General features: G+C 38.2%; 1 protein-coding gene and 2 long non-coding RNA genes across 3 annotated transcripts in view; 1 reads left to right on the plus strand and 2 right to left on the minus strand.

The window, feature by feature from the left end:
• Positions 1-8,476, minus strand: part of si:dkey-112m2.1 (transmembrane protein 132C) — a 184,126-nt gene extending 175,650 nt beyond the window's left edge. Inside the window, exons 1-2 of the mRNA XM_004538248.3 lie at positions 8,073-8,476; positions 7,438-7,629 (exon numbers count right to left, since the gene is read on the minus strand). Coding sequence (XP_004538305.2) covers positions 7,438-7,486 — 49 coding nt within the window. The 5' untranslated portion in view covers positions 7,487-7,629; positions 8,073-8,476. The remainder of the gene's footprint in view (positions 1-7,437; positions 7,630-8,072) is intronic.
• A 4,119-nt stretch (positions 8,477-12,595) lies between these two features.
• On the minus strand, positions 12,596-15,553 carry LOC143419705 (uncharacterized). The gene is made up of 4 exons (XR_013099718.1): positions 15,208-15,553; positions 14,246-14,401; positions 14,069-14,161; positions 12,596-13,273 (listed from the first exon to the last, which is right to left on the minus strand). It is a non-coding gene; the product is annotated as an uncharacterized LOC143419705 (long non-coding RNA).
• A 4,837-nt stretch (positions 15,554-20,390) lies between these two features.
• Positions 20,391-22,561, plus strand: LOC112435099 (uncharacterized). Its single transcript, XR_003024408.2, has 3 exons — positions 20,391-20,459; positions 21,245-21,305; positions 21,790-22,561. It is a non-coding gene; the product is annotated as an uncharacterized LOC112435099 (long non-coding RNA).
• The last annotated feature ends 800 nt before the right edge of the window (positions 22,562-23,361 follow it).

Raw genomic sequence — 23,361 nt, forward strand, 5'->3', positions numbered from 1 at the left:
TTTAATCCCTGTCAAATACACTTTGGCATCTAAAAGTGGCGAAGACACTGTTTGCTTAAATCAGCTGATGTCAGTACGAGTTTTAATTTGCGATTTCAAAATCGTGGAAAAGTTACAGGAAAAAATAATATACAGACGTTGACTGAGCAAGTCGGCGCGGGCGCTGTAAAAGCATTACCTCTGACGTGAAGATAAAAATTTATCAGGGTAACAAAAACGCATCCGTGAAATTTGACGCAGCAGGCAACAGCAACTGATGCTTGAACGTCACCAAACTCTAATTATGCTATCACAACAACTGTCAATGAAGCTGAACTGACTAAAATTCCTGATGGAATATATTGTGACAACAGCATCAAAACTCACTGAGCTATAGAATGTGGAGATAATCTCTTGCCTCTGGGGGCACATGTAGAGTTTCTTAATGGGGCTTTTGAACTTTACATACAAAGGATCACCTTTCAAACATAAACCTTCCACTTTTTATAACCTTTTATAGGAGTACAGAGGTTATGTTTGCCCAAGAACCATTTTTAAGCTTTTATAGGGGTTCCAGCCTGTTGCCAAACTAGAAGGCAAAAAAAGGAACATGAAGTCACCAGCACTTTGTTAGGAACACCTGTTTATCAAAGCGGATCTCGTTAACCCCAATTTCTAATTAGCCAATCACATGGCTGCAACTCAAAGCATTTATCCATGTAAACATTGTCTTGAGGACCTGCTTAAGTTCAAACTGAGCATCAGAATGTGGAAGAAGGTGTGGCATGGTTATTGCCACCAGCTGAATATTTCAGAAACTGATTATTTCCTCAGAGAAGTTTTCTCTGCCTGTTTCGCTCTCTCCTTCGAGCCAATAGGAAGGAAACGGTATCTTAAATAACCAGTCATTACAACCAAAGTTTGTGGACGATTATCTGTCAGTGCACAACACGTCAAAACTTGAAGCAGATGGGCTACAGCAGCAGAAAATCACACCAGGTGCCACCAGATGAAAAAATGTTGCCTGGTATAATGAGCATCGATTTCTCCTGCAATATTCAGAGAGTAGTAGTTTGGTGTAAACAGCATGAAAGCAGTTATCCATTGTGCTTTTTATCAATGCTTCAGCTCGGTGGTGGTGTGGGAGATATTTTCTGGGCACAGTCTGGATCCCTGAGTACCATTTATGTAGGGCTGGGTATCGTCACTGATTTCTAGAATCGATTCAATTCCGATTCACAAGGTCCCGAATCGATTCGATCCACGATTCGATTTAATTCGATTTAATTCGATTCGATTCGATTCGATTTAAATCTGGGAAATTTTGACAGTCAGAAATATTATAATTCAGATCAGTACATTTACATATTTTTGTATCTATAAAAAGGAAGCTGACACTCGCAAGACTTTATCAAAGGTGTGAGCATCACAGCAGATGCTTTTGTGTCAAAGTAGCTGAAGATAAAACACAGAAAAACATGAAGGTGGTTTTCCTGGCCTGGGATTTTATAAAAATATTCTGCAGTACATCAAAAACGAAAGAAAACCATTAATCAACATATGAACATCACCTCTGACGTTACAGTGGTTTTATTAGAGACACGGTTAAGCGTTTTGCATTTTGAATAATTTTAAAAAGTTTAAATTTATTCAGTATTGAACAGCAGAAATGAGGTTTTCTTTTCGGAAGAATGTAAAAGGGAAAAAAGCAGCGGCTGACAGCGCTGTAAACAACAGTAGACTTGTGTAACAAGCAAGCGAATAATGAAGAAAGGGAAACTGTTCTTGAAGTACAGAGAGAGAGAGAGAGAGAGAGCTGTGCATCGCGGTGGAAGCAAAACAGTAAAAGTCAGAGTGAATTCATGACGATGTTTATGTGAAGCGTTTGGATCTTCTTTTGCTGCTGGTTCGGTCAATATTGTTTGGAGAGAGATCAAACTAACAGCTTTAGAATCGGCTCATAAAGGGCGTGAACACAAAGCGCGGACCCGCCGACAGATCAGAATCGGCGAGCTGTCGGCTTTCAGCCCCGACCGTGAGAAAGGCGACATCTCACTGATTCTGATCCGCGGGTCGCGCTGTGTGTTTAAGTCTATGTGCAGAATCCGTGTACCTGCTCTCATTTACTGTCTTAACTGTTTGGTGGTTCTTGAAATTTTGTGAGATGTCACCAGAGATTCTGGCATTTCGGGCAAAATAAATTTATATTAAAAAAATCGATTCAGGATTTTAATGAATCGATTTTACGTTATCCAAGCCAGAATCGATTTTAATCGATGAATCGATTATAAAAACCCACCCCTACATTTATGCTAACCATGTCTTTTATGACCACAGTGTCAACATGTCACAAAGCTCAAGTCATCTCAAACTGGATTCTTGAAAATGAAAAATAGTACATGATACTCCAATGGCCTCCGAAGTCACCAGATCTCAACAGAGCACCATTGGGATTTGGTGGAACAGGAGTTTGTCATCGTGGATGTTAAGCAAACAAATCTGCAGTAACTGTGTGATGCTATCACATCAATATGTGCCAAAATGTCTGAAGGATGTTTCCAGCAACCTTGTTGAATCTATGCCATAAAAAATTAAGGTGGTTCTGAAAGCAAGGGCAAACTGTACCTAACAAAGAGACGAGTGAGTTTAATATTTATGTACAACAACTTTTTCCAAATAGTTGGGATACTCAGTAAAATATAAATAAAGCAGATAAAGACATCAAGTGTTGAAAACACTTTTTTGTGTGTGTTTTATTTGAAAAATATATGATACATACATTTTAAATCTGATGCACTTGTTCCAAAACAGCTCTGTTTGAAAACCGCAGAAACCAATGAACCCAGTGCTTCCTGTTGTTACTCGTTATAAAATTTTAGCTTTCTTTGTTAAATTTTTCATTCCACAGTGGATTAAATGTTTTCAGTGGATTATATTTATGGTATTTAGCACTCGTCCCCTTGATAAAGTCTTCAAGACCGCCCCTGAAAAGGACAAACATCTATATATCATTCAGCATTAATGGAACCTAAGTTACCCACTAATACACCCCTGTAGCATCATATTATTATTGAACAAGCCAATGATTGCTCTCCTCTTCAGCTCAAAGAACGTGTCATCCACGATTTCCAGAAAGAAATCAGAAAGAGCATCTCAATTAAGCTCATAAAAATAAAAAAGGCCAGGAAAAGTTAGCGGTATTCCAAGATTTTTTTTGCATATTTTTTCTTGTACGGTAATAACGTAACTTGCATTCCCATAGCAACAAACTGAAATTGTTTCTTAACCCTTTAAGACCTACCATAGAACCAAGTCCGCCAGAGCTTATATTATATTTTTACATGGTGTGGAGCCATTTTTGGGAGCATTTCAAGTTGCTATACATCAATACAACCATTACAGCCTAGATTTTAATAATATGTCTGCATTAAGTGCATAGTAATTACATAAATTGCAAAAAAGTGCAATAAACTACAAAAAAATTGAAAATCGTTTTTGTTTTTTTTAACATATATTTCTAGTTAGAGAAATTTAAGAGGCTTATCCCTCAAAACTGTAAATACAAAATGTTGCACAAACTAGTTTCCCACCACAGGAAATTTATTTTGAGTGTCTTCATAGTTTTATTTTTGAAATACACCAATTTTTATACACTGCAGGAAAAACGAAAATAAATATTATAGTGCAAATTTGCAAAAAAACAGCATATGGATCAAAATAAACTATTTCCAGCAGTGCAATATGAGTCTTAAGCATCCCAGAAACGACACAGAAAGTCATAAAGTCAAACATAACCTTTAAAAACACCAGTATAGGCCCATGAGACCCTGATGGTAAAAAACTACATTTCCGCGAAAATGACGTCACTTCTGGTTTCGGGCAGGTCATGGCGGACGTGCGATAGTTCGCGCTGACGTTGCAGGAAGTGTTATGAACAGCTGATCGGAGCGGCAAAGTGTGTTTCTGGAATATCATGTTTTTGTTGCTGCAAGTGCTTTTTATGCAGTTTTTGCAAAGCTATATGTGGAAGGAAACTGTGACCTAGGACAAGCTGGTGGCATAAGAAGTAAGTACAACTCCTCTGGTTTCATATGCAAAAAAAATTATTGCGCTAGCTCACGTGGTTGCAGTGCTACTGGGATTTAAAAGTAGTTGCGCAAAACGGAGCGTGCCCGCTCTGACCGGTTTTAAAGGGTTACAGACCTCCTGAGACCACTCAGTGATTTTGGAGCCCAGAGATCACGGCCACTCAATATTGGTTTTTAGCCTTGTCCCCTGTGTACAGAGATTTCTACATTTTTTCTCAAATATTTTAATAACATTATCTACTACAGAGCCCCCCACATGCTCTATTTACATTGAGAACTGTTGCACTTAAATATGTGAACAATTTCTATGTCATTTTTTAAAATTCTGAACAATTCAGACTGAGCTTCCCTGTATCATCTCAGAGATGCAAGAAAGACTTCTATTTTTATTAGCTGGAAGCAGCTATCAGTCTCTACCTTAATCAAACATTTCTAATCCTTATGACTAACTTGACTGTTGTGTTTTGACTATTCTGTTTGTTGCCATGGACAAATAATGCTGAAAGAAAGCATGTAACATTTTCAAAGAGGATGATCTTTACTGAATCATATAATTTTAACATTGTTGTTTGATGATAGACTGGAATAGACTTAAATAAACTGTGTTTACACTGGCATTATGTACTTTATATGAGTAAATCAACTCTACTGTTATTGTTTCAACACAATATTGCGTGTGTGTTTGTGTGTGTGCTCATGTTTATACATCTTTGTGAGGAACAAAATTTCGACTGTTACAATACTTGAGGGAACCAACGGCCCCTTATGTGGCCCAAATTCCAGGCCTCACAAATTCGAAGGCATTTTTGAGGCTCAAAATGTGGAGGGTTAGGGTTAGGTATTCAGTTCTGATGGTTAGGGTTAGGGTAAGCGGCTAGGGAAAGCATTATGTCAATTAGATGTCCTCGCTAAGATATAAAAGGCAAGTGTGTGTGTGTGTGTGTGTGTGTGTGTGTGTGTGTGTGTGTGTGTGTGTGTGTGTGTGTGTGTGTGTGTGTGTGTGTGTGTTTAAGTGAGAGCACAAGTGAGCTATTATTAAATTAATGCTGAATGAGTGTTTTGGTTTTGTAACTTTTCAACTGTCCATTCCAATTTCCCCATCGACTCTGGCCAGACCCACACACATACAAAGAGCAGGCAAACTTCAAGTGAGAATCCTCCCACGTTTAGTACAGTGCCCTTTATGCCAGGCACTTAGGTATCTTTTTAGTGCTATGATGAGTAAGTGATAATAAAAACTGTACATTGTGCAAATAAGGCAATTTAAATGGCAGTGCCATATGACAAAGTGAAGGAAAAAAAACATCCCTGTAAAGGTAATTTTTCACCCCGATACTTTTTTCTGTTTGACAAAGAGCTCCAATCTGCAAAAAGTGCCAGCACCACATCCTACTGCATGCCAGGCTGTAGATATTTCCAAATGTCCTGATGACTACTCTGACAGTATGTGAGTGTGTGTAGGTATGCTCTACAGTATGTGCCTGTCAGTGTGCTCGCCTCGCAGAGACAACCTCTGGGTGAAAGCAATCAGGTGGCTGGAGACATAATATCCTCAGAGACTGTGAACAGCAGGAGGTTGACTGACAGGACAGGATCTGTTTTTTCTTCTTCCTTTCCACTTTCACCTGAAGAGGCTGACCAAACTGATGAGAAATGGATCAATCTTTGGATACCTTCATATTTTGGAGTGGCTTTCAGCTTGTGAGGAGAATCACTTCCCTCAAGAAATTTTTTTTTCCCCCCAAAACAATTTTCAGTAAAACGAAAAACTTTTTTTTTCTAATCAGGAATTCACAGAGGGCATCATCACTAGAAAGGAGTCCATTAGAGCAAATGAGGAAAGTCGTTACATGATCACAGAGATTTGTTAAAGCAAATTCACAGTTTAACCAGCATCAAAAAACGCACAGCTCTGGTAGGTTCAGCAAAAAAGCAGCTTTGATACAGTAGATCTGAGAGATATTTACAGCAAGAGTTTAGGTCACATTATGAATATTTATCACTATTTGCACTTCTAAGTTATATTTCTTCTCCTAAAAGAATATAAATGCCTCTGCTTATGTCTTTTGTATTCCAGGAAAGATGTGATTTGCCTTGGATTAAAACTGGAAACAGAAAGATTTGACTCGTTCTGAAGGTGACAGAAAACCAGGAAGACTCAGTAACATGTTTTAACCTGCTGTCTGCTTTCAGCTGCTTCCTTCAGGGGTCGCCACAGTAGATTATCTTCCTCCATCTCACTCCATCCCTTGCATCCTCCTCTGTCACATCAACCCTTTGCATGTCCACCTTCAGTGCATTCCTCTCTGTGGTCTTCCTCTTTTCCACCTGCCTTCTTCACTAATGTCCACTATCCCTCCTCTGCACATGTCCAGACCATCTCACCCTTGCCTCCTTTAACTTTGTCTCCAATACTGTAGCCTACTTTAACTTTTACTAAAAACTAGCTATGCCCAACAACTTAAAGTGACTCTTTAAGCATTACATACTATTAAAAGTTAAACGTAACCTAATTTACCTGAATATAGTCTTTGGATACATTGTGTATTTATGCAAATGAATGCTTTGGATAATGAGGTTAAATTACTAGTGTATTATTTTTAAGTTTGTGTGTTAATAAATCCAACTTTAAGCTGTCTGCGTTCAAAAATCTGCACATAAATTTACACATAAATACAGAGTAAGTGTTTTGTATTTGAGGCTAGAGATGATTTCTACCTATAGCAAAGTAAGAGAGGATGTTCAACATAGAGCTTCAAATAGCATTTAAACACTCTGGATTAAACTGATTTTCCCTGGATTGGCATTTTAAATCGAATTTCTCCACAAGCCTGTGCAATTTTTAAAGTCACACAAAGCTTCATCTCACAGTAAAATGCATACACTTAGGCATCCTGAACACAATGGCTGTCGCTCACAAGTACACATTTACCCTCATATATTATTTTTTCCAAGAGCAGAGCAGCTCAAACTTAATGAAAAGATGCATCTCTTCTGCTTTGCTGGGTTGTGTCTGCAGCCTGTTGTTATTCCTGGTGCTCTGCAGTGCCACACTCACACACTGCATCCTGCTCCAACAACCAAACCCACACTCTCTCTAGGCAACTGTCATTGTTCATTCATGTTAATATTACACGTCATTTTGTATTCTGCCACAACAGCTTACAGCTAATTATATGTCTCATAAATTATATATGTCCTGCTGGCTGAAAGGACATCATTTGCATTTCATTAGGTGAATGAAATCACTCAGCAAAGGTTGATGTATTTATAGTGTCTCTTATTTCATGACCATTAACTTTCATTTCCATAAATCTTGTGCAGATGTATGAACACAAGTGCTCACTGTGGTTTCGCATGGGGGTCGTACCTGTGCACAGGAGAAGCGCGGTGAGTCCCATCCACCGGAGCGGCCCCATGTCTCTCCTCGGACTCGTGGTAATTCGGTGGAAGCCGGATGGATAGCTCCCTCAGCAGAAAGCAGCACAACTTTGCACACAATTTATCCCCTCTGAGCAGTTCTCCATTTAAAGCAAAACTGTTGTATTCCGTCCGAAACCACCTGCCATCACAGACATGAACACAGAGCGTCACCCCAGTGAAACACAGAGCATGTAGAGGGCAAACAGCAGGGAAGTAAAGTCCGCATTTTTCGTTTTCACTCCCAAAATGGAGAATTTATATTAATCAACTTCTTTTTTCTTTCAGCTTAAGGTTTTTTTTTCCACCCACAGGACAAAACAGGTGCTTTGGGACGCGTGAAAACAAACCGTCTGTCACAAATCGCACCCAGCACCCAAAGGATGCTCAATATTTGGCAGACCTCTGCTGAATTTGTGCCATAATTTTAACAGCTTAGAGTCTCACTATCTTTCTAGAAAATAAACACGTTTTTTTTCAACAACTGTCGAGTGGGAGGCAGCGAATAAAGCAACGCAAACGTCAATCAAAGGAAATAAGAACAAGTGTGTGAAAGTGTTGCGGTGTTTCTCTGTGGCTTCTTACCATTTCTCTTATTGCACAAGATCCGGGCGCCGCGGTCTCATCCAATGTTGGCATGTGGTTTGAAATTCGAGCGGCTTTTCCTTATCAGGCTGCAATTTGTACATATATATAAATGTTTTCCCTAAATCAACGAGGTCAGCAAAAAAAACAATCCTCGAAAAAAAAATCCAAACACTTTGTAAGACATTCTGTTTTCTTCTTGTTGTATTTCACATAGTGGTGGATTTACAACGGTCCAGATCGCCTTTGTAGTTCACGCGGAGGGCTAAGTGTCGTACAGGACTTGTATTATCTCACAAATAGTCCTGCAACTTTGCGCACGGCGAAGACGCGTGCACAGATGACAGCGAGCGCGGGAGAAAGGCGGTGGTGAAGCGGATCCTGTTGCCGCTCTGTAGCCTGTAGTTGTGGACCGGAGAGTGTTGGTGCAGAAACTGAGGGGGTGGAGGTGGAGGGAGGTGGAATGGGACGCGCACTCCTGGCTGAATTGGCAAATTAGAGGGTTTGCGGGAGTCACGTCAGCAAGTATAGTCCCATCAGTTTTCTAAAGCTCAGATCACGAGACGACTGCGCTTTCTGTCCCACATCGTTGGAAATAAAGATAATAGTAATCATAATAAATAAAGTTGGCACATTAGAAAGGAGCTTGGCACCTCACGATGCAGGGTAATTACGCTGTTGGTTCGGGGGCGAAAATGAACATATACACGTGACTCACGGCGGAATAGACACTAATTAGAGTTGTCCCAGTGGGGAATGGAGATAGGAATTATTTAACACTGTTTGGAATAAACCGATTTTTACATGAAAAGCTCAATGTCATGTGCACTGCCTTGCAGGAAAAGACAGCTTGAGGCACGCGTTTACGTTTAAAGCATTTTATTAAAAATAAAAAATCAGGTTCAGCTGGTTAATTATGGCAAAACATAATTTCCCATTTCTCCGCTCGTGCCTGTCAAGTTGGCTGGACAGCGAATGTACACTTGGCGAAGAGAGAGTGGAGCACTGCAACCTGTTGTGCCACAGGTCGTTCATGAGAACCAACAGTGCCCTCTATGGGACACCTCTGACTGCAAACAGCTGCCCTGGCTCAGCTTCATGACTCAGACCTTGAGAGTGCTGCATAATTATGAGTGTGTCTTAGATCAGCTGCAGGCTGAACATGATGGCCAACCTAACATGGCACAACGACACCATAAACACTACTGTTATCAAAGCTTGAGCTCTGGGTTAAAGAAATCAGTGACATTTAGAAGATGGCGCATTTAACCTTGTTTTTCTATTCTGCCTTTTTCAGTGGATGGAGCCGATCAATAAAGAAAAATAATGTTTATCCCAAAATCTCGCCACAGTACTCTTGTTAGTATGTAAAAAGGTTAGCTAGTGAAGATTTTAAAGTCAGCGTTCCCTGCTGGGTGAAAGCCCAATGGCCAAGCTGTCAGTGTTCACATTGACTATTCTTTAAGAGAAAAGTGAACAGGCACACAAACCAGAGTCATGTTGAAAAGTATCAAAAGGGTGACCCTGCAGCTCAAGCCTCTTCACATCAGTGCCAAACACAGATTAAAGACCATCAGCAGAGCAATGGAGGGACCCTGTGGGTTTGAAGGAGAAAAGTTCCCTCCTTTATCCCCTTTCCTGCTTCTTGCTCCCTGCTCCTATAGCACCATTCAAGTAGAATAAGATATCAAAAGAGAAACAAATTATGCTTTTCCCCCGCAAAGCACAGCGCCAGAGGAGATCTTCCCATAACACACATCTGATTCGAGGTTAACATAAAAGATGAACGGCACATTTTATTGTTGCTGGAGTCTTGTGCTGACTTCCACGATGATGTACGGCTTCAGCTGCTTTCAGGATCTTGGCGTGTCACATCTTCTCTCAAGCGGCAAATCCAAACATATAATTATCATTTCCTGCACTCTATTTACAGAAGCCACTATATGTCCTGTAATATGTTATTACTCTAAAAAGAAAAAAAGGATGCCTGAATGATGCCAAATTAATGCTTTACAGATCGCTAAGTGGCGGAAGGTGTTTGCCAATATTCATGTTAGAACCAGCAATCAAAACAATGTCACCAGCTAAAAAGAAGTATCCTTGAATTGTTTCTTACATAAGCCTCTCTGTCTAGCTTCCTTCCTCTTTGATTATGCGTCTCTTCACACTTTTTTACAGTCGCAGACATATTCTGAAACATCGTGGCTGCGACCTAAACTAATCATTTATGGCTGCTTGTGAGAAGTTTATTGCACTTGCATTGCAAGTTGATGAGAACATATCACATGTTAAACGTCTGGTTTGAGCAACTGTGCGACTCACACGCAAGGTGTTCATGAATTGGATTTTTGCATATAGCTGCATTAGGAAGAATTGAACTACTGTTAATTTTACAGAACTAAAGTCATCGGTTTCACCTAACAGTTTGCACAGTGAGTGTTTAATAAAGAAATGATAGAAGAGGCAAAAATACACTTAAACAGATTATCTGATGCCAGTGTAAGGCAAGAGATGAGTTTGGGCATGATCCTGCTCAGACACACAGCCTCCAGGAGAAAGCTTGACTGCCGTTTTCCTCCTGGTGAGCATGAGTCCCATGAGATGACACTTGTTTGCTCTGAGCGTCTCCTGGTTTTGTTCTGGGACTGGTTGCTATGCTGCATGCTTCAAGGCATCAGCTCAGCTTGCAAAATGGTGAGAGGTTCACTGAATGGGTTGACTTTCTTAGCATTTCTCTCTCTTTTTTCCCTTTCTTCTAAGGAGCCACAAAAATTGTGATGTTTGTCTCATACAACAGGCATGACCAGAAGGACAAACTCTAAGCATTCAGTTCAACTCAGTTTTATTTATATACTTCACACTTTACCTTTTATACTTCACCTCGAGGCAATAACAGTTCCTTCACTGTGCTTTATGTTGCAAGGTGAAGGCCCTGCAATATCTGAGACAAACAGATGATTGCCTTATGAGCAAGTAGGTGGCAATAGTGGAAAGGAAGAATTCCCTTTAAACAGGAAGAGATCACTGCCATCTACTGTGGCTGGTGGGGGTGGGAGGGTGCAGCTGAAAGAGATGAGAAAAAAAGTAGAACATTGGGAGACCAGGATAAAACATAAACTATGGGACCAAGTAGAAAAAGAGATGAGTGGAGATGAGCGGCTCAGTTCATTGTGGGACTGCTCCAGCAATCTGACCCCATAGTAGAAAATAGTATATAGTACCAAAGGGTGGTTCAGGGAAATCCAATCCACCCCTACACACTGTGGATACCCATTAACCATTGAACAGTACAGAGCCTTTCAGCAGTGGAGCTATGCATTTAAATTATCATCAAGACAAGAGTGACACGATGAATGATCTCTGTGGATCGGAGACAAAAAAGATCTGTCACTAGCAACTGTAGTTATTCAGGGACAACTATTTTACTCATATCTTAGTTTTTTAAGTTTATATTTTGTTAACTGTGTATTTGTGATTAGTTGTGCCTCTCAGTTATCTTGCGTTTTTCTTGAAGTTGCTTACAACATACAGACAAATGTACTGGGCCACCTGCACACTGGAGCTGTTCAGCCATAAAAAAACAGGTTATGACGCTCCTGGTGCTCAGTTTTCCTGCTGATGTTAATGCCAGAGGTAGTTCACAGCTCTGCAGTTAGTGTGTGTGTGTGTGTGTGTGTGTGTGTGTGTGTGTGTGTGTGTGTGTGTGTGTGTGTGTGTGTGTGTGTGCACTCATAAAAATTAGTCATTGGATGAACTCAATTTGACTGATGGCAGGTTTTCCACGTAATACATTTATTTTGGTTCAACCAAATCTACATACATCATGACAATTTAATTAAATTGAGTCAGTAGAACACGATTTAAAAGGAAAAAAATTACATTAATAAGATGTGAAAGGTTTTGGTTGGTTCAACTCAATACAATGTCATTCATTTGAGCTAGATTTTCTTTCGAATTGAAATGATTATTTTAAGTTCAACTAAATCATAATTTTAATTACCAGAAAACTAATTTAATTATTAAAATAATGACAAAATAAATTGGTTTTTTCAACTCAGTTTTATTCACTTGAATTAAAAGCAGAAACAGAATATTTTGTGAATAAACATACATTTCACATGGTCAAATTAACCTTAACAAAATCAAAGTGCTCACAAAAAAGTGCCTTACATTTGAAATGAATATCAAATCTGAAAAGCACACACCTTTGTATTACTAGGCAAGACTGAAAACAAACTGGAATTTGTAAAATCCGATTTCACGTAAGAATCATTGTATATATATTTATAGTGACACTTGCAGGTAGGTTTTCAGCAAATTCACAATGATAACCTACTAAACATTGCAATTCACACCATATTATGCCAGTCACTGAACATTTTAAACAACCCAAAAATACTTAAATACAAATATATAATGTATATATATATATATATATATATATATATATATATATATATATATATATATATATATATGTATAAAAGATTTTCATTAAGAACATTTTGTGTTACCAAAGGGGAGGTATTTTAATAAAAAAAACCTTTATTTCTCTAATTCAAACTTTTACAAGCTTATAAGAACGGGAACACCAACTTTAAAACACTGGAAGACACCAAACTTGTCAACATTTGTTTTGTCTCTTCGAAAATCCCAAACGCAATTAAAAGGAAGATGCTGGTTACAACCATTGAATTTTTTTTGAGCTAAATTCTCACAGTCCTTTTATCCATCTATAGTAGTATAGATTAAAGGTTACATCACTCACAACAGAACAGCAGACAAAAATAGACAACTTCTATTTTTCAAAAAAAGGGGAAAAAAAAGGTCACAGTTTGAACAAAAGAGATAAAAAGGCCAAAATCAAATTTTGTGCTGGGGTCTTGTTTGCCTAAGCAAACATCTTCAATTTCATTTGTTGCATTTGTACTGAGCCTTTGTCCATCCAGATTCATTAAATTCTTCTGACATAACTCGAAAGTGTACTTGAGGTCATTTGGATAGCTCAGATCAAGTGCATAAATCAGTCCAAAGAGGACAATGAATGACATGATGACACTACCGAGGTTGTTCATAACTGTAGTACCTTCAATGACAACTGCAACATCCTCTGGCTCCTGAATGCCTTCTCTTCTGATGGTGTAAATACCCATGACAGTTGCTGCAGTGGATCTCAACTGTTCATCCTCAGTGGAGGCGGTCTGAAAAACAGGATGTTTCAGGTTTAAGGGCTCTGTCACTTGGAAGGGGAAATATTATGCAAAACTCAGCTTTGTATCCTTTTGTGCTGAAACATGGGTCTCTACTGCCTCTATAAACACTCCAAACATGAATAAAACCCATCAATCTGTTCTCTATCAATAGTTTGGGCTAAGGTATTATGTACCTCCCTTTGGGAGGGGCTTGAAATAGAGGAGCAGCTCCTCAAGTGTCTATAGGTGTAGGTGTGTGTGTGTGTGGGGGGGCTGGGTCAATTTCCCTTATTTCATGACAATTGGGGACCTTTTGAAACAGCTTGTTTTAGGCACATTATTCCGGAAACCAGAGGATCGCTGTAACGCCAGTGACACTAGTCAGTGTCTCGATGCAATCTGCTGGGTTCCTTATATAGAAGACTTTTTACTAATTGGCATAATTAACTGAATTTCATTGGAGTGTTTACTTTATGAAGTGCCTTGAGATGACTGTTGTTGTGATATACCGCTATATAAATAAACTGAATTTAAACACTGACAGAAAGTGGATGAATGTTTTCTTCACATTTACCGTGTTTATAGAGGCAGTAGATACCTACATGGCAGCCCCAAAAAAATGAACAATTGAATTTTTACTGAATCTGTCCCCTTAAAAGGTGCTCTCCAGTACAAGTTTCAACAATGACTATTAAGAGTAATACATATTTCACAATTATATTGTCTTATTTGAATATATGAGCATTTTGCGTGCGATGAACCTAACTCAAATTGAATCTAGAAAAGAAAGTGTGATAAGCGTACCAGATACTCCTTGAACAGTAGGTCTGGATCTTCATTAAAGTAGATCACCAGGCTTTTAAGAGTATGCTCCCTCTTTATGTCGATGTCATCACACTAATGCAAGGGTGGGAAAAAAAGGGTGAAAAAAATGGAATTGATTGATTGCATTTAATTGATGGGTTTATCATTAGTACTGACCAAACTACTGATCGCCATGATATCCTTGATCTTTTGGCCCTTTGCTCCTTTGCTCCCCTCAAAAATTTGCATCAGCTTGTCTGTTAAATTGTCCAGCTGAGCCAAGAACTTCGCCTGCAGGGGTTTTGTAGTGATCTGCAGGAAGTCTGCATTCACCTGGAAATAAAACATACATAAATATAGTAAACTAGAAGTTTAAATACAGACTGCTGAATCAACACACTGAAAGTTGCTAAACATTTGAACCATCAGTGAAGTTTGTCAAGACCTAAACTGTTTTTAGCTGAGTTTAGGAATATATCGCCACCTGTTGCTTTGGCATGTTCCTAGCAGCGTTTTCCTTCATTTTTGCGTTTACCTGTGGACGGGATTATTTTTTAAAACGAAAACGGAAAATCTCCGTTTTCAAAAATACCTGTGTAAGTGTGGACGTAGCCGAAATCTTTTATAATAATAAATAGGTTTGAACATCACGGGAGTGCGCATTGTGCTGCCTGCAGTTACTCTTCCGGCCACATGGTTCGCTTTTGGTAGCACCCTCAGTAAACTATGTAGTGCTTTTAAAGACACCTCAAAACGATACTTTCTACTAGAAAATGGCATTATATAATAATAAACACAGAATACATAATTTTTAGATTATAAAAAGAAAACAGTAAGAAAGAAGTTAGCTATAGGACATCATCTTTCATTGAGCACAATGGCTAGCTGCTAATAAGCTAGCACACGTTCCGACTTAAAAGTTGGCAGCTACACAATTTCTCCTCTAAAACAAGGCACTTTTGAAAAGACCTGGCTATATTGTCAAAAAAAATAGTATTCAAGCAGAGAAGAGAATGGTAGCACCACCAAAAGTTCAAAAAACAACTGTTACAAGCTTCTATGATAAATAGCATTGCCATAGATTTAGCCGATAAAGAAATACACAATTGGATATATGAAAAAATAATATTTTACCTTACCTGAAGGTGTAGTTTTATCCAAAAAGTACAGAAAGGCCAAGAGCAGCTGCATTCATTTAGGTGATCCTGAAAGAGCGCAAAATTTTCAAAGAAGGCGGACCGTTGTGTAACTCAATAACTTTGTGTTCTTGTAACAAAGACTGCTTTGAGAGAAAATAATTTAGGTTCACCACACGAATAATAATTGCAGTAACGCTGGAGTGCTACATTTGCGTTGAATGAGATTAAAAAAAATGTTTAAGCTTAAAGAGGGGCTTGAATTTATTTCTTTGAGTTTACAAATACTTAATTGCAAAAATGTACTCCTCCTACCCCCAGTGCCCCAACAAACTCATTCATTTTGTGTTCAGAATCAGCCTCTGCTGGTTTAGAATAATTTTAGGTTTACACAAAGAAAATCAAATTAATTTGGTATTTTTTAATTACATTTATGAACAACTAACAAAATTTGTATGTGTTCTTTGAAAGGAGGACCTGAATCTGTTTTTTGAGTGTGTGTGTGTTGGGGGGGGATTGCTATGCACCTCAGTGCTTGGCGACCGTGCTCTGTAATTTTAATTTTGGTCGTCCACTTGGTGGCTGAGTTCCTGTGGTTATTAAAATTAAGAGGCATGGCTCAACACTTTTGTCCAGAGATATATGTATGATCTCTGTATGATTGCCATGCTCCCTTATCCACTAAGTTCAGGAACTTTTTATGTCCTGTCAGCAGTATGCATTTGTGTAGGTTTTAATGGAACATTGGCATGGATGCATAAAACTGGCATCTAGAGGGGCTCCTCGTGGATATTTCAAGCATCATATCCTTCAGTTACTGCATTATGGCTCATTTTTATGCACCAATTTGTGCCTAAAATTGGTGCATGAAAATTTTATACAATTTGTGCATCAAATCTTTATGCGATTTGTGCATAAAATATATGGAGGTAATCTCAGTAAGACTTTTCTATCACATATTGATACGCAGAAATTTATGCAATATGTGCACATCAATATATTATGGAAATGTGTCAATTAAGTGAACACACAAAATACAGGCAGAAGGTGGCAATTCACAATGTAATGGAATATCACATAAGTCAGCAGTAAGCATTCTGTAATTCTTACTTTCCTCAAGTAATAATATCCATATAATGTCCTAATATAACAGCCTCCTTTTCTCTTCAGGCTCCTCCATGCTTATCAACCTGACTGCATGCACACTGCATCAGAGGAGAAGAGCATTTGCGTCTGGCGGGATAATTACCTTTGCAAAAGAGTGAGTCATTGTATGAGTTCATAATTCATATTAATATAGTTTTTTTTTCTTGCCTAAAAAAGACCCAGTTATGAAGCAAAAATGAAACACTCCTGTCTATGTATGAGTGGCATTTTATCGACTTTTATAAATTAAATAATTAAATAAAAGATTCTTTTTCTGCTTACAATCATAAAGAATTGCAGATATTCTCAACATTTAGGAGGCAAGTGCAGGAGCCACACTGTGCAGAGCTTTGTTTTGCTGCTGGGATGGAGGGGGTCTTCCTTCCAACCCCAGTTAGATCGTAATGTAATGTCTTAAATTATCATTTTTACAAGACACTTAAGATGCTTGTGTCTGGTTTACAGCAGTCCTTACAAGTTTTCAAGTGAACTCTGATAAACACGACTCAGAGTCTCATCTCTTTTTTACAGGGTCGTCCGTCTGACATGGGCACTGTTAAAGTGCACAGACCTTGCAGTGCGAATTTTCTTGCAGTCATGTATTTGACAGCTTTCTGCCAGCCTGGGATAATGTGTCGTGTTCGATCTGTTTGCCTATACTGCTGGCATTACAACTAAAGTTCCTGTGAGCTGGGATCCATTGGTAAACACTTATGTGGTATTTCTTTGGTGCGGTTCCGTTCTCAAGTAAGTCTGTGTGGCTTCTTATGCAGCAGTGGAATGAAGTAAAGCATCTCTTCTGTCAGTGACCCATACATCATAACGGAGCAGCATAAGTGGCGACGCTGAAAGAATCCTAAACGGTGAGTGTAAAGGCTGAGTGGAGTATTAATCGCACTGCACTTTCTCTATAAATGTTAAATTGAGCTGGTTAGCTGTGAGCCCAGCTCCATTGTTAAGGTTTTACAACAAAAGATACCGCAGTTCATGTATTTTCTTCATAATGCAGTAAAACCTGAACCCTCCTACTTAAAGAGTAAAGGGGAGACAAAAGGAGTGAGTAAGCACTGATATGATTAAATATCCCCCCAATATCTCTCTCATACATGCACATACATAAACACACACACACAATTTAGGGTCATTACCAGAGGCTGACCTGATTAGGGATTTAAAAAGAGAATTGTTTTATGCCCTTCTCGCAGCAGGGGCAACACAAACAAAACAATATCATAATGTGCTGATGAATGAGAGTGGAAAGACAGACGCACAATGACGGCGATGCGTTATGAATAAAAGATCAGATGCCGCTGCGAAACCCGTCTTCCTTCACATTGAGATCCACCTTTTAGGTATTCTTCGATGCAAATGAAGGACCGAAGAGTTCAGAGACAGAGTGTCAATGTAACTCATTGAGAATGAGAAAGAGATAGAGGAAAACCATTAGTGAAGGAAACATATTGTCAAGCTGATTTATCTCATCACAATGCTTTCCACTTTGACTACTAGTACAGGGATTTGTTTCCCCTAAATCTGTGCTAGGTTGGAAAATACATCCAACCTGATGCAATAATGTGATGGTGCGAATGGATGGGGTCAAATTTTTTCAGACTCATTCTCAGAAAAACTGTTACTGCCAAGCAATCCAGCAGTCTTTTAGTTGGAAGTTAACGGCATGTTGGAAGCTTCCTGCCAGCTTGAACTTTGACAATAACAGAGTGCTCCTGAAAGCCAAAGGTTTCAAAGGCAAAATGATTGCTCACTGTCTTGTAAAGCTAGGTGAGATCAATACCTGCAAATTATTGTATTGTTTCAGTATACAGAACTGAAGAAATGAATAGCCTGGTTCACAGTGATCTCTGTAGGAGCGCCTCATTCAGTTGTTTAGTGGAAGAAAAAAAAAACTAAAATAAAAAAGAATAATTTGAATGTGGGGACACATACAGCAGTGTTTTTTAACTATAGGTGTGGTGTCATTGTGAGGTTGCACGAATACAAATAAACACATTTCTTAATTACAAACCATAATTCTTTGATTGGTGAGTCCTACTGATGGCCTGATTAGAAATCTATCTTGACTCCTCTGTCAGGTTTCTGCTTGCACAGTTTTGTAAGTGCATCCAATATTTTCCAGCTTCATTGCTCATCTTGAAGCAAACAATATTTGGATATACTCCAAATCGCTACTGAAAGTCACCCACATTTGTCTGTTCAGAAAAAAGATGAAGCCTTTAGTGTGAGGAGTTTGGAAATAAATCAGCTGGACTTCTTTAAGTTTCCTGAAGAAGCTTCTTCAGTGCTAAAACCAAATGGTGGCGAGTCCCAAGTATTTAATCCCTAGTGGGAGTTGTCCATTCTTTCCAAGCTCCTTAACATGACCTGGATGACTGAGAACCTACACAGACACGATGGAGCCTTTTCTTTTCAAAACGTATTTGTGCACAGAGCACAGAAAAGAGCTAACTCTAAAAAGAGAAAGCAAGGATGAAACTTCCCACGAACAGACTTTTAACAAATGATGACAACATTTAAACCGCATCAGTGCACGAACCTCCTTTTGACTGTAGCGTGTTTCCATGGTAGAAGAGAATTAACACAGGCTGCAAAACATCATATAAAATAAAATATAAGAGACGCATCTCCCTTATTTGCTGTTTTCATATACAGGATACCAATTTAAACAGCTTGCATAGATGTGGGTGATGTCCACAAACACTGCCAAAGAAACCTCAATTAGCACACACTTATCTCAATATCATTAACATCAGTTTAGTCCTGATCCTATTTTTGCTATACATACAGTGAGCTCTAATTGTAGTCTATCCTTGTGGCTGTCTGCTCTTCTCTAATTGTGTCTCTCTTTTTCTAGCTCACATGCACAAAAATGTCGAGCCTGCATCAAGTTGTGTGTTAATTTGAAGAAAAGATTTCTCTTGTAGCGGTTCTAGTTTTTCAGGTGATTAGTGTTAGAATTTCTTGAGGACTCATCAGCTGGTTCACTCACAGAGCATGTGTTCTCTTCGAGGCAAAATCACTGAAGTATTGATTAGCTGTATCACATCCTTGCCACTTCCACTGGGCAGACTCAGAGCAAGGCTGTTAGCTGCTATATTGATTAATGAGGACAAATAGATGGACGATATGCCCCTGCACCAAATAAATACTTATTTAATTCCCCCGGTTAATACTTGCTTCATTTTTTTTGCCTTTGACTTAAGTGGTTCCGGTTCATAAACCTCAAATCATAGTTACTCCTGTTTAATTTGTTTTATGATCATTTATTGGGTCATGCTGAAAGGTCATTTTTGATTATTTTGTATGTATTTCTGAGAAGCGTGGTTTGTGCCACAGTGCTCCACCATTGTTCAAAACCTTTAAGGATACCTCTATCATTTGCTCTCTGACAATATGCATGGGTTTATTAAGACCTGGCTACCCATAGCCAGTAGTAGATGTAGATGTGAACCAGTTCTTGTTGTTTGTTTCCAATGCAGACTGCTTGACAGTCAGTGTGTTCAAGTGCTGACAGTACAGCTCTATCGATTTTATTATTTTTATATTTCAATGTTGGTGAAAATTTCTTTTCTTTCGCTTTTATTCCTCACATCTTCTATTTCTGTCAGTTTTAATACCATGACTATACTAACACAGCAGCACAACTTCTAAAACATCACGCGTTTGTCAAACTTCCTGCCCTAATGCTTTTCATATTTGTTGTTCCTTTGACACTCTTGTTTCAAAAGCTCTAGCTGAAAACCCTCTACACTGAAAAAAGTCTAACATGCAGTCATTCATTCAATCTAATAAGTGCCATTCAAAACAGAATAAAATCATTGATTTGATTGTGAAACCCTTTCTTTTTGCATTTTAAAATACCACTTTTGATTTGGATGAAACTAAATATCTGTACAAAGGACACAACGCAAAGTTTTTGATTTCTCTCAAAACATATATTTCTTTTCATGTTGAACAGATAATATCTTTAATTTGAGTCAAAGTGATTTGCACTTGAACACGCCCACCAGAAATAGACCAGGACCCATTTTTATTCTGCATGGCTGCTGGAAACATCGTGTCACATCTTTGATTAATTTCATCTGAAAATAAACGTAAGTAAAGCCAAGTGTGTTACAAAAGCTTTTATAATTTGTATTGCCAAAATTGCAGAAAATAACCCCATTTAAGCTGGGTCGACAGCCACCCCTAATTTTTGCATGATTGTAGCTGCTAGCTACAAGCTAGCTAGCTATCCGGCGCGACGTTAGAACTGGTTACCAGAAACCGACCATCACAGTCAGGAATGCAAGTTAGGCAAAAAGCCGTTTTTTACCAGTATACTAACTAGCTAGCGTTACCACGATGCATCGGTGGTGGATACAGCTAGCTAGCATAAGTTCATAGTTCATAACATTCATAGTATAACTCCGTGCTCCGCTTCGTTTGAATTTTTCTGGTGAGCGCGCGGTTTCTAGACACAAGCTTGTGTTTGTGCGCGCACGTTTGTCTCTGTCTCTCTTCATATAAATATCTGTGTGTTATGTGTGTGTACACCGAGCGCAAAAGATAATTATTAATGTGCATGATTTAGAGACAGAAATAACACGCCAGCATATAAGATCAATGACATAAGACTAATTCCTTCAATTGACTTTCAGGCGCGGCTCGGAAAAATGTGCATTTTCTGAAGAAATTTTAATTTTAACAGCATTAAATTGACCCTATGCCAAACTTAGTCGCTAATGGCTGGTCTGTAGACTGTTTGGTAAACCTAAATCAAATTATAGTACTAGCTTTTTATAAGGATGTGTATGTCATGTTACGTATTTCTTGGTTTTTCTATGTTATGTGTTTTATAGAGAAGTAACATTATTCTTTTTTTTCTGTATGCTTTCAGAACCACAGATCGCTCCATCCATTCCATGGCTGAAGCATACATTTTCATTTAATCTGAACAGGTATCATTTTGCATTTACACTGCACATCCTTTTTAAACATTTCATAATAATCTAGACCCTCCATCATTATCCTCTCATTCACCTTGCTGATGTGTTGAGGACTTGATAAAAGAATACATGGTATGTCCATATCTGTTCTGTCTCTACATGAGATGCAGTCTCTTGATGTAAATTTGACAACTCTGCTATTAAATGCAGTGATTAATGTAGGACAGCAACAATTAATCAACTCATCAAGTTAATATCTTAGGGTTCTGTATTGTTTTCTTTTTTTTCTTGGGCTTTGTGGAACATTTATGAAAATTTTCCACCATTGATTTAATTTAATGATTATGCAATTCACAATCTGATTAGTCAAATAATTGTTCTAATAGTCTGTGACCAAACAACTATCAAAATAGTAGTTTATTATGGTCAAAGATTTATCAGGTGTGCCAGACTTCAGTTCTTCACTTGTACATTTTGTTCCATATTTTACCTCAAGATATCCCAGAAAGATGAAGCTGAGGAAGAGCTGCAGAGTAACCACCATGGCACTCTTCATCTTCAGGGACAACTCAAGCCTCCTACATCAGCGTCGAGACATCGGGATAATCATTGATGGTGTGGAAGTCCTGAATGAGTTGCCTTCTGTGGCAGCTGGAGTGGCAATGGTCTTTGGACTCTGTTATGCTCTTAATATGGAATATCCACGAGGATTCAGGTTCACCTTTGAGGCTCTTCAAAAGATTATGATGGAGCTTGACTTTAACAAGATGACCTCTAAGATTCGCAAACTTAATTGTGAACTTAACACTGCACAGTAGTGTGTTTGCATGCATGTGTGGATGTGTATGTGCACATGCATGTGCATGTGTGCTTGGTTATTTTCTTGGTTGGCCTGCAGTGGTATTCTACATTCAAAAATTATAAGAACACCCATTTGAAAGGGAGATTTAAGTTGATTTCATTGATACATGTGTAGATTTTTTTTTTACATTGTACAGGCACAGTGCACATATAAACATTTTTGAGTACTTGCAAATTGGTTTAAAAAGAGTTTTTATAATGGTTTTATGCCAGTTTTAGACAGGTTGCAGGTTTTATACTGGTTTTCAAAAGGTTGCAGGTTTTATACTGGTTTTCAAAAGGTTGCAGGTTTTATAAAACAAACATTTCTCTAATCATTTCTGCCGTAGCACTAAATCTGTATATTACTAATCCTCTCTATTGATTATAGTTAAAATGGTTTGGAACAATAAATAATTTTGAAATAATTGGTTGGCCAACTGTCTTGTTTTTTATAGGAAATGCAGAGCGTTTTTGAACTGAAATAAAATGAAATGTAAAAAATATAGTTTGAATATATGTAAATCAATTACCTGGCTTCAACACAAACATATTAGTTCATGTTAATTTGGTTCGATGTGAATACATTAGGTTGGTTAAATTTCAATATATTAGCTTGGTTCAATAATTAAAATATGGTTCTATGTAAAAAAATCAATTTGGATCAATGCAAAATTTAAAGTTTCAGTCAAGTCTAGTAATATTGTTTATATCAACATAAAAGTATCAGGTCAAATCAAGTGACTCAATTTGGATTCTCTGAAGCCAAATATTTTGGATGTGACAATTGGACATCATTTTTTTTAATTTGAATAGGGTTATTCTTTTTACAGTGTACAGCCACTCTGTCAGTTTTACCTTTTAAAGAGATATATAAATTTAAAGGGGAGCCTTGGATTTATAATACACATAAAAAATTAGAGCACCATTATGAAAAGAAATAAATGTTTTATCTTGAATAATGTACCACTCTTGTTTTTGCAATCCTAGGGCACAATTTTTGTAATTTAATACACAATTAGAAGCCACTTTATTAGATGTACCTCTGGAGTTTAAATTCAGCAAGGTACCAGAAATATTCCTCAGAGATTTTTGTCCATATTGACATGATAACATCACACAGTTGCTGTGGATTTGTCAGTTGCACATCCATGATAAGAATCTCTTGTTCCGGCACATCCCGAAGGTGCTCTAATAAGATCCCTTGACTGTGGAGGTTATTTAAATA

This window comes from Maylandia zebra, linkage group LG7 (genome assembly GCF_041146795.1).
Source record: "Maylandia zebra isolate NMK-2024a linkage group LG7, Mzebra_GT3a, whole genome shotgun sequence".
Classification (NCBI taxonomy): domain Eukaryota; kingdom Metazoa; phylum Chordata; class Actinopteri; order Cichliformes; family Cichlidae; genus Maylandia; species Maylandia zebra.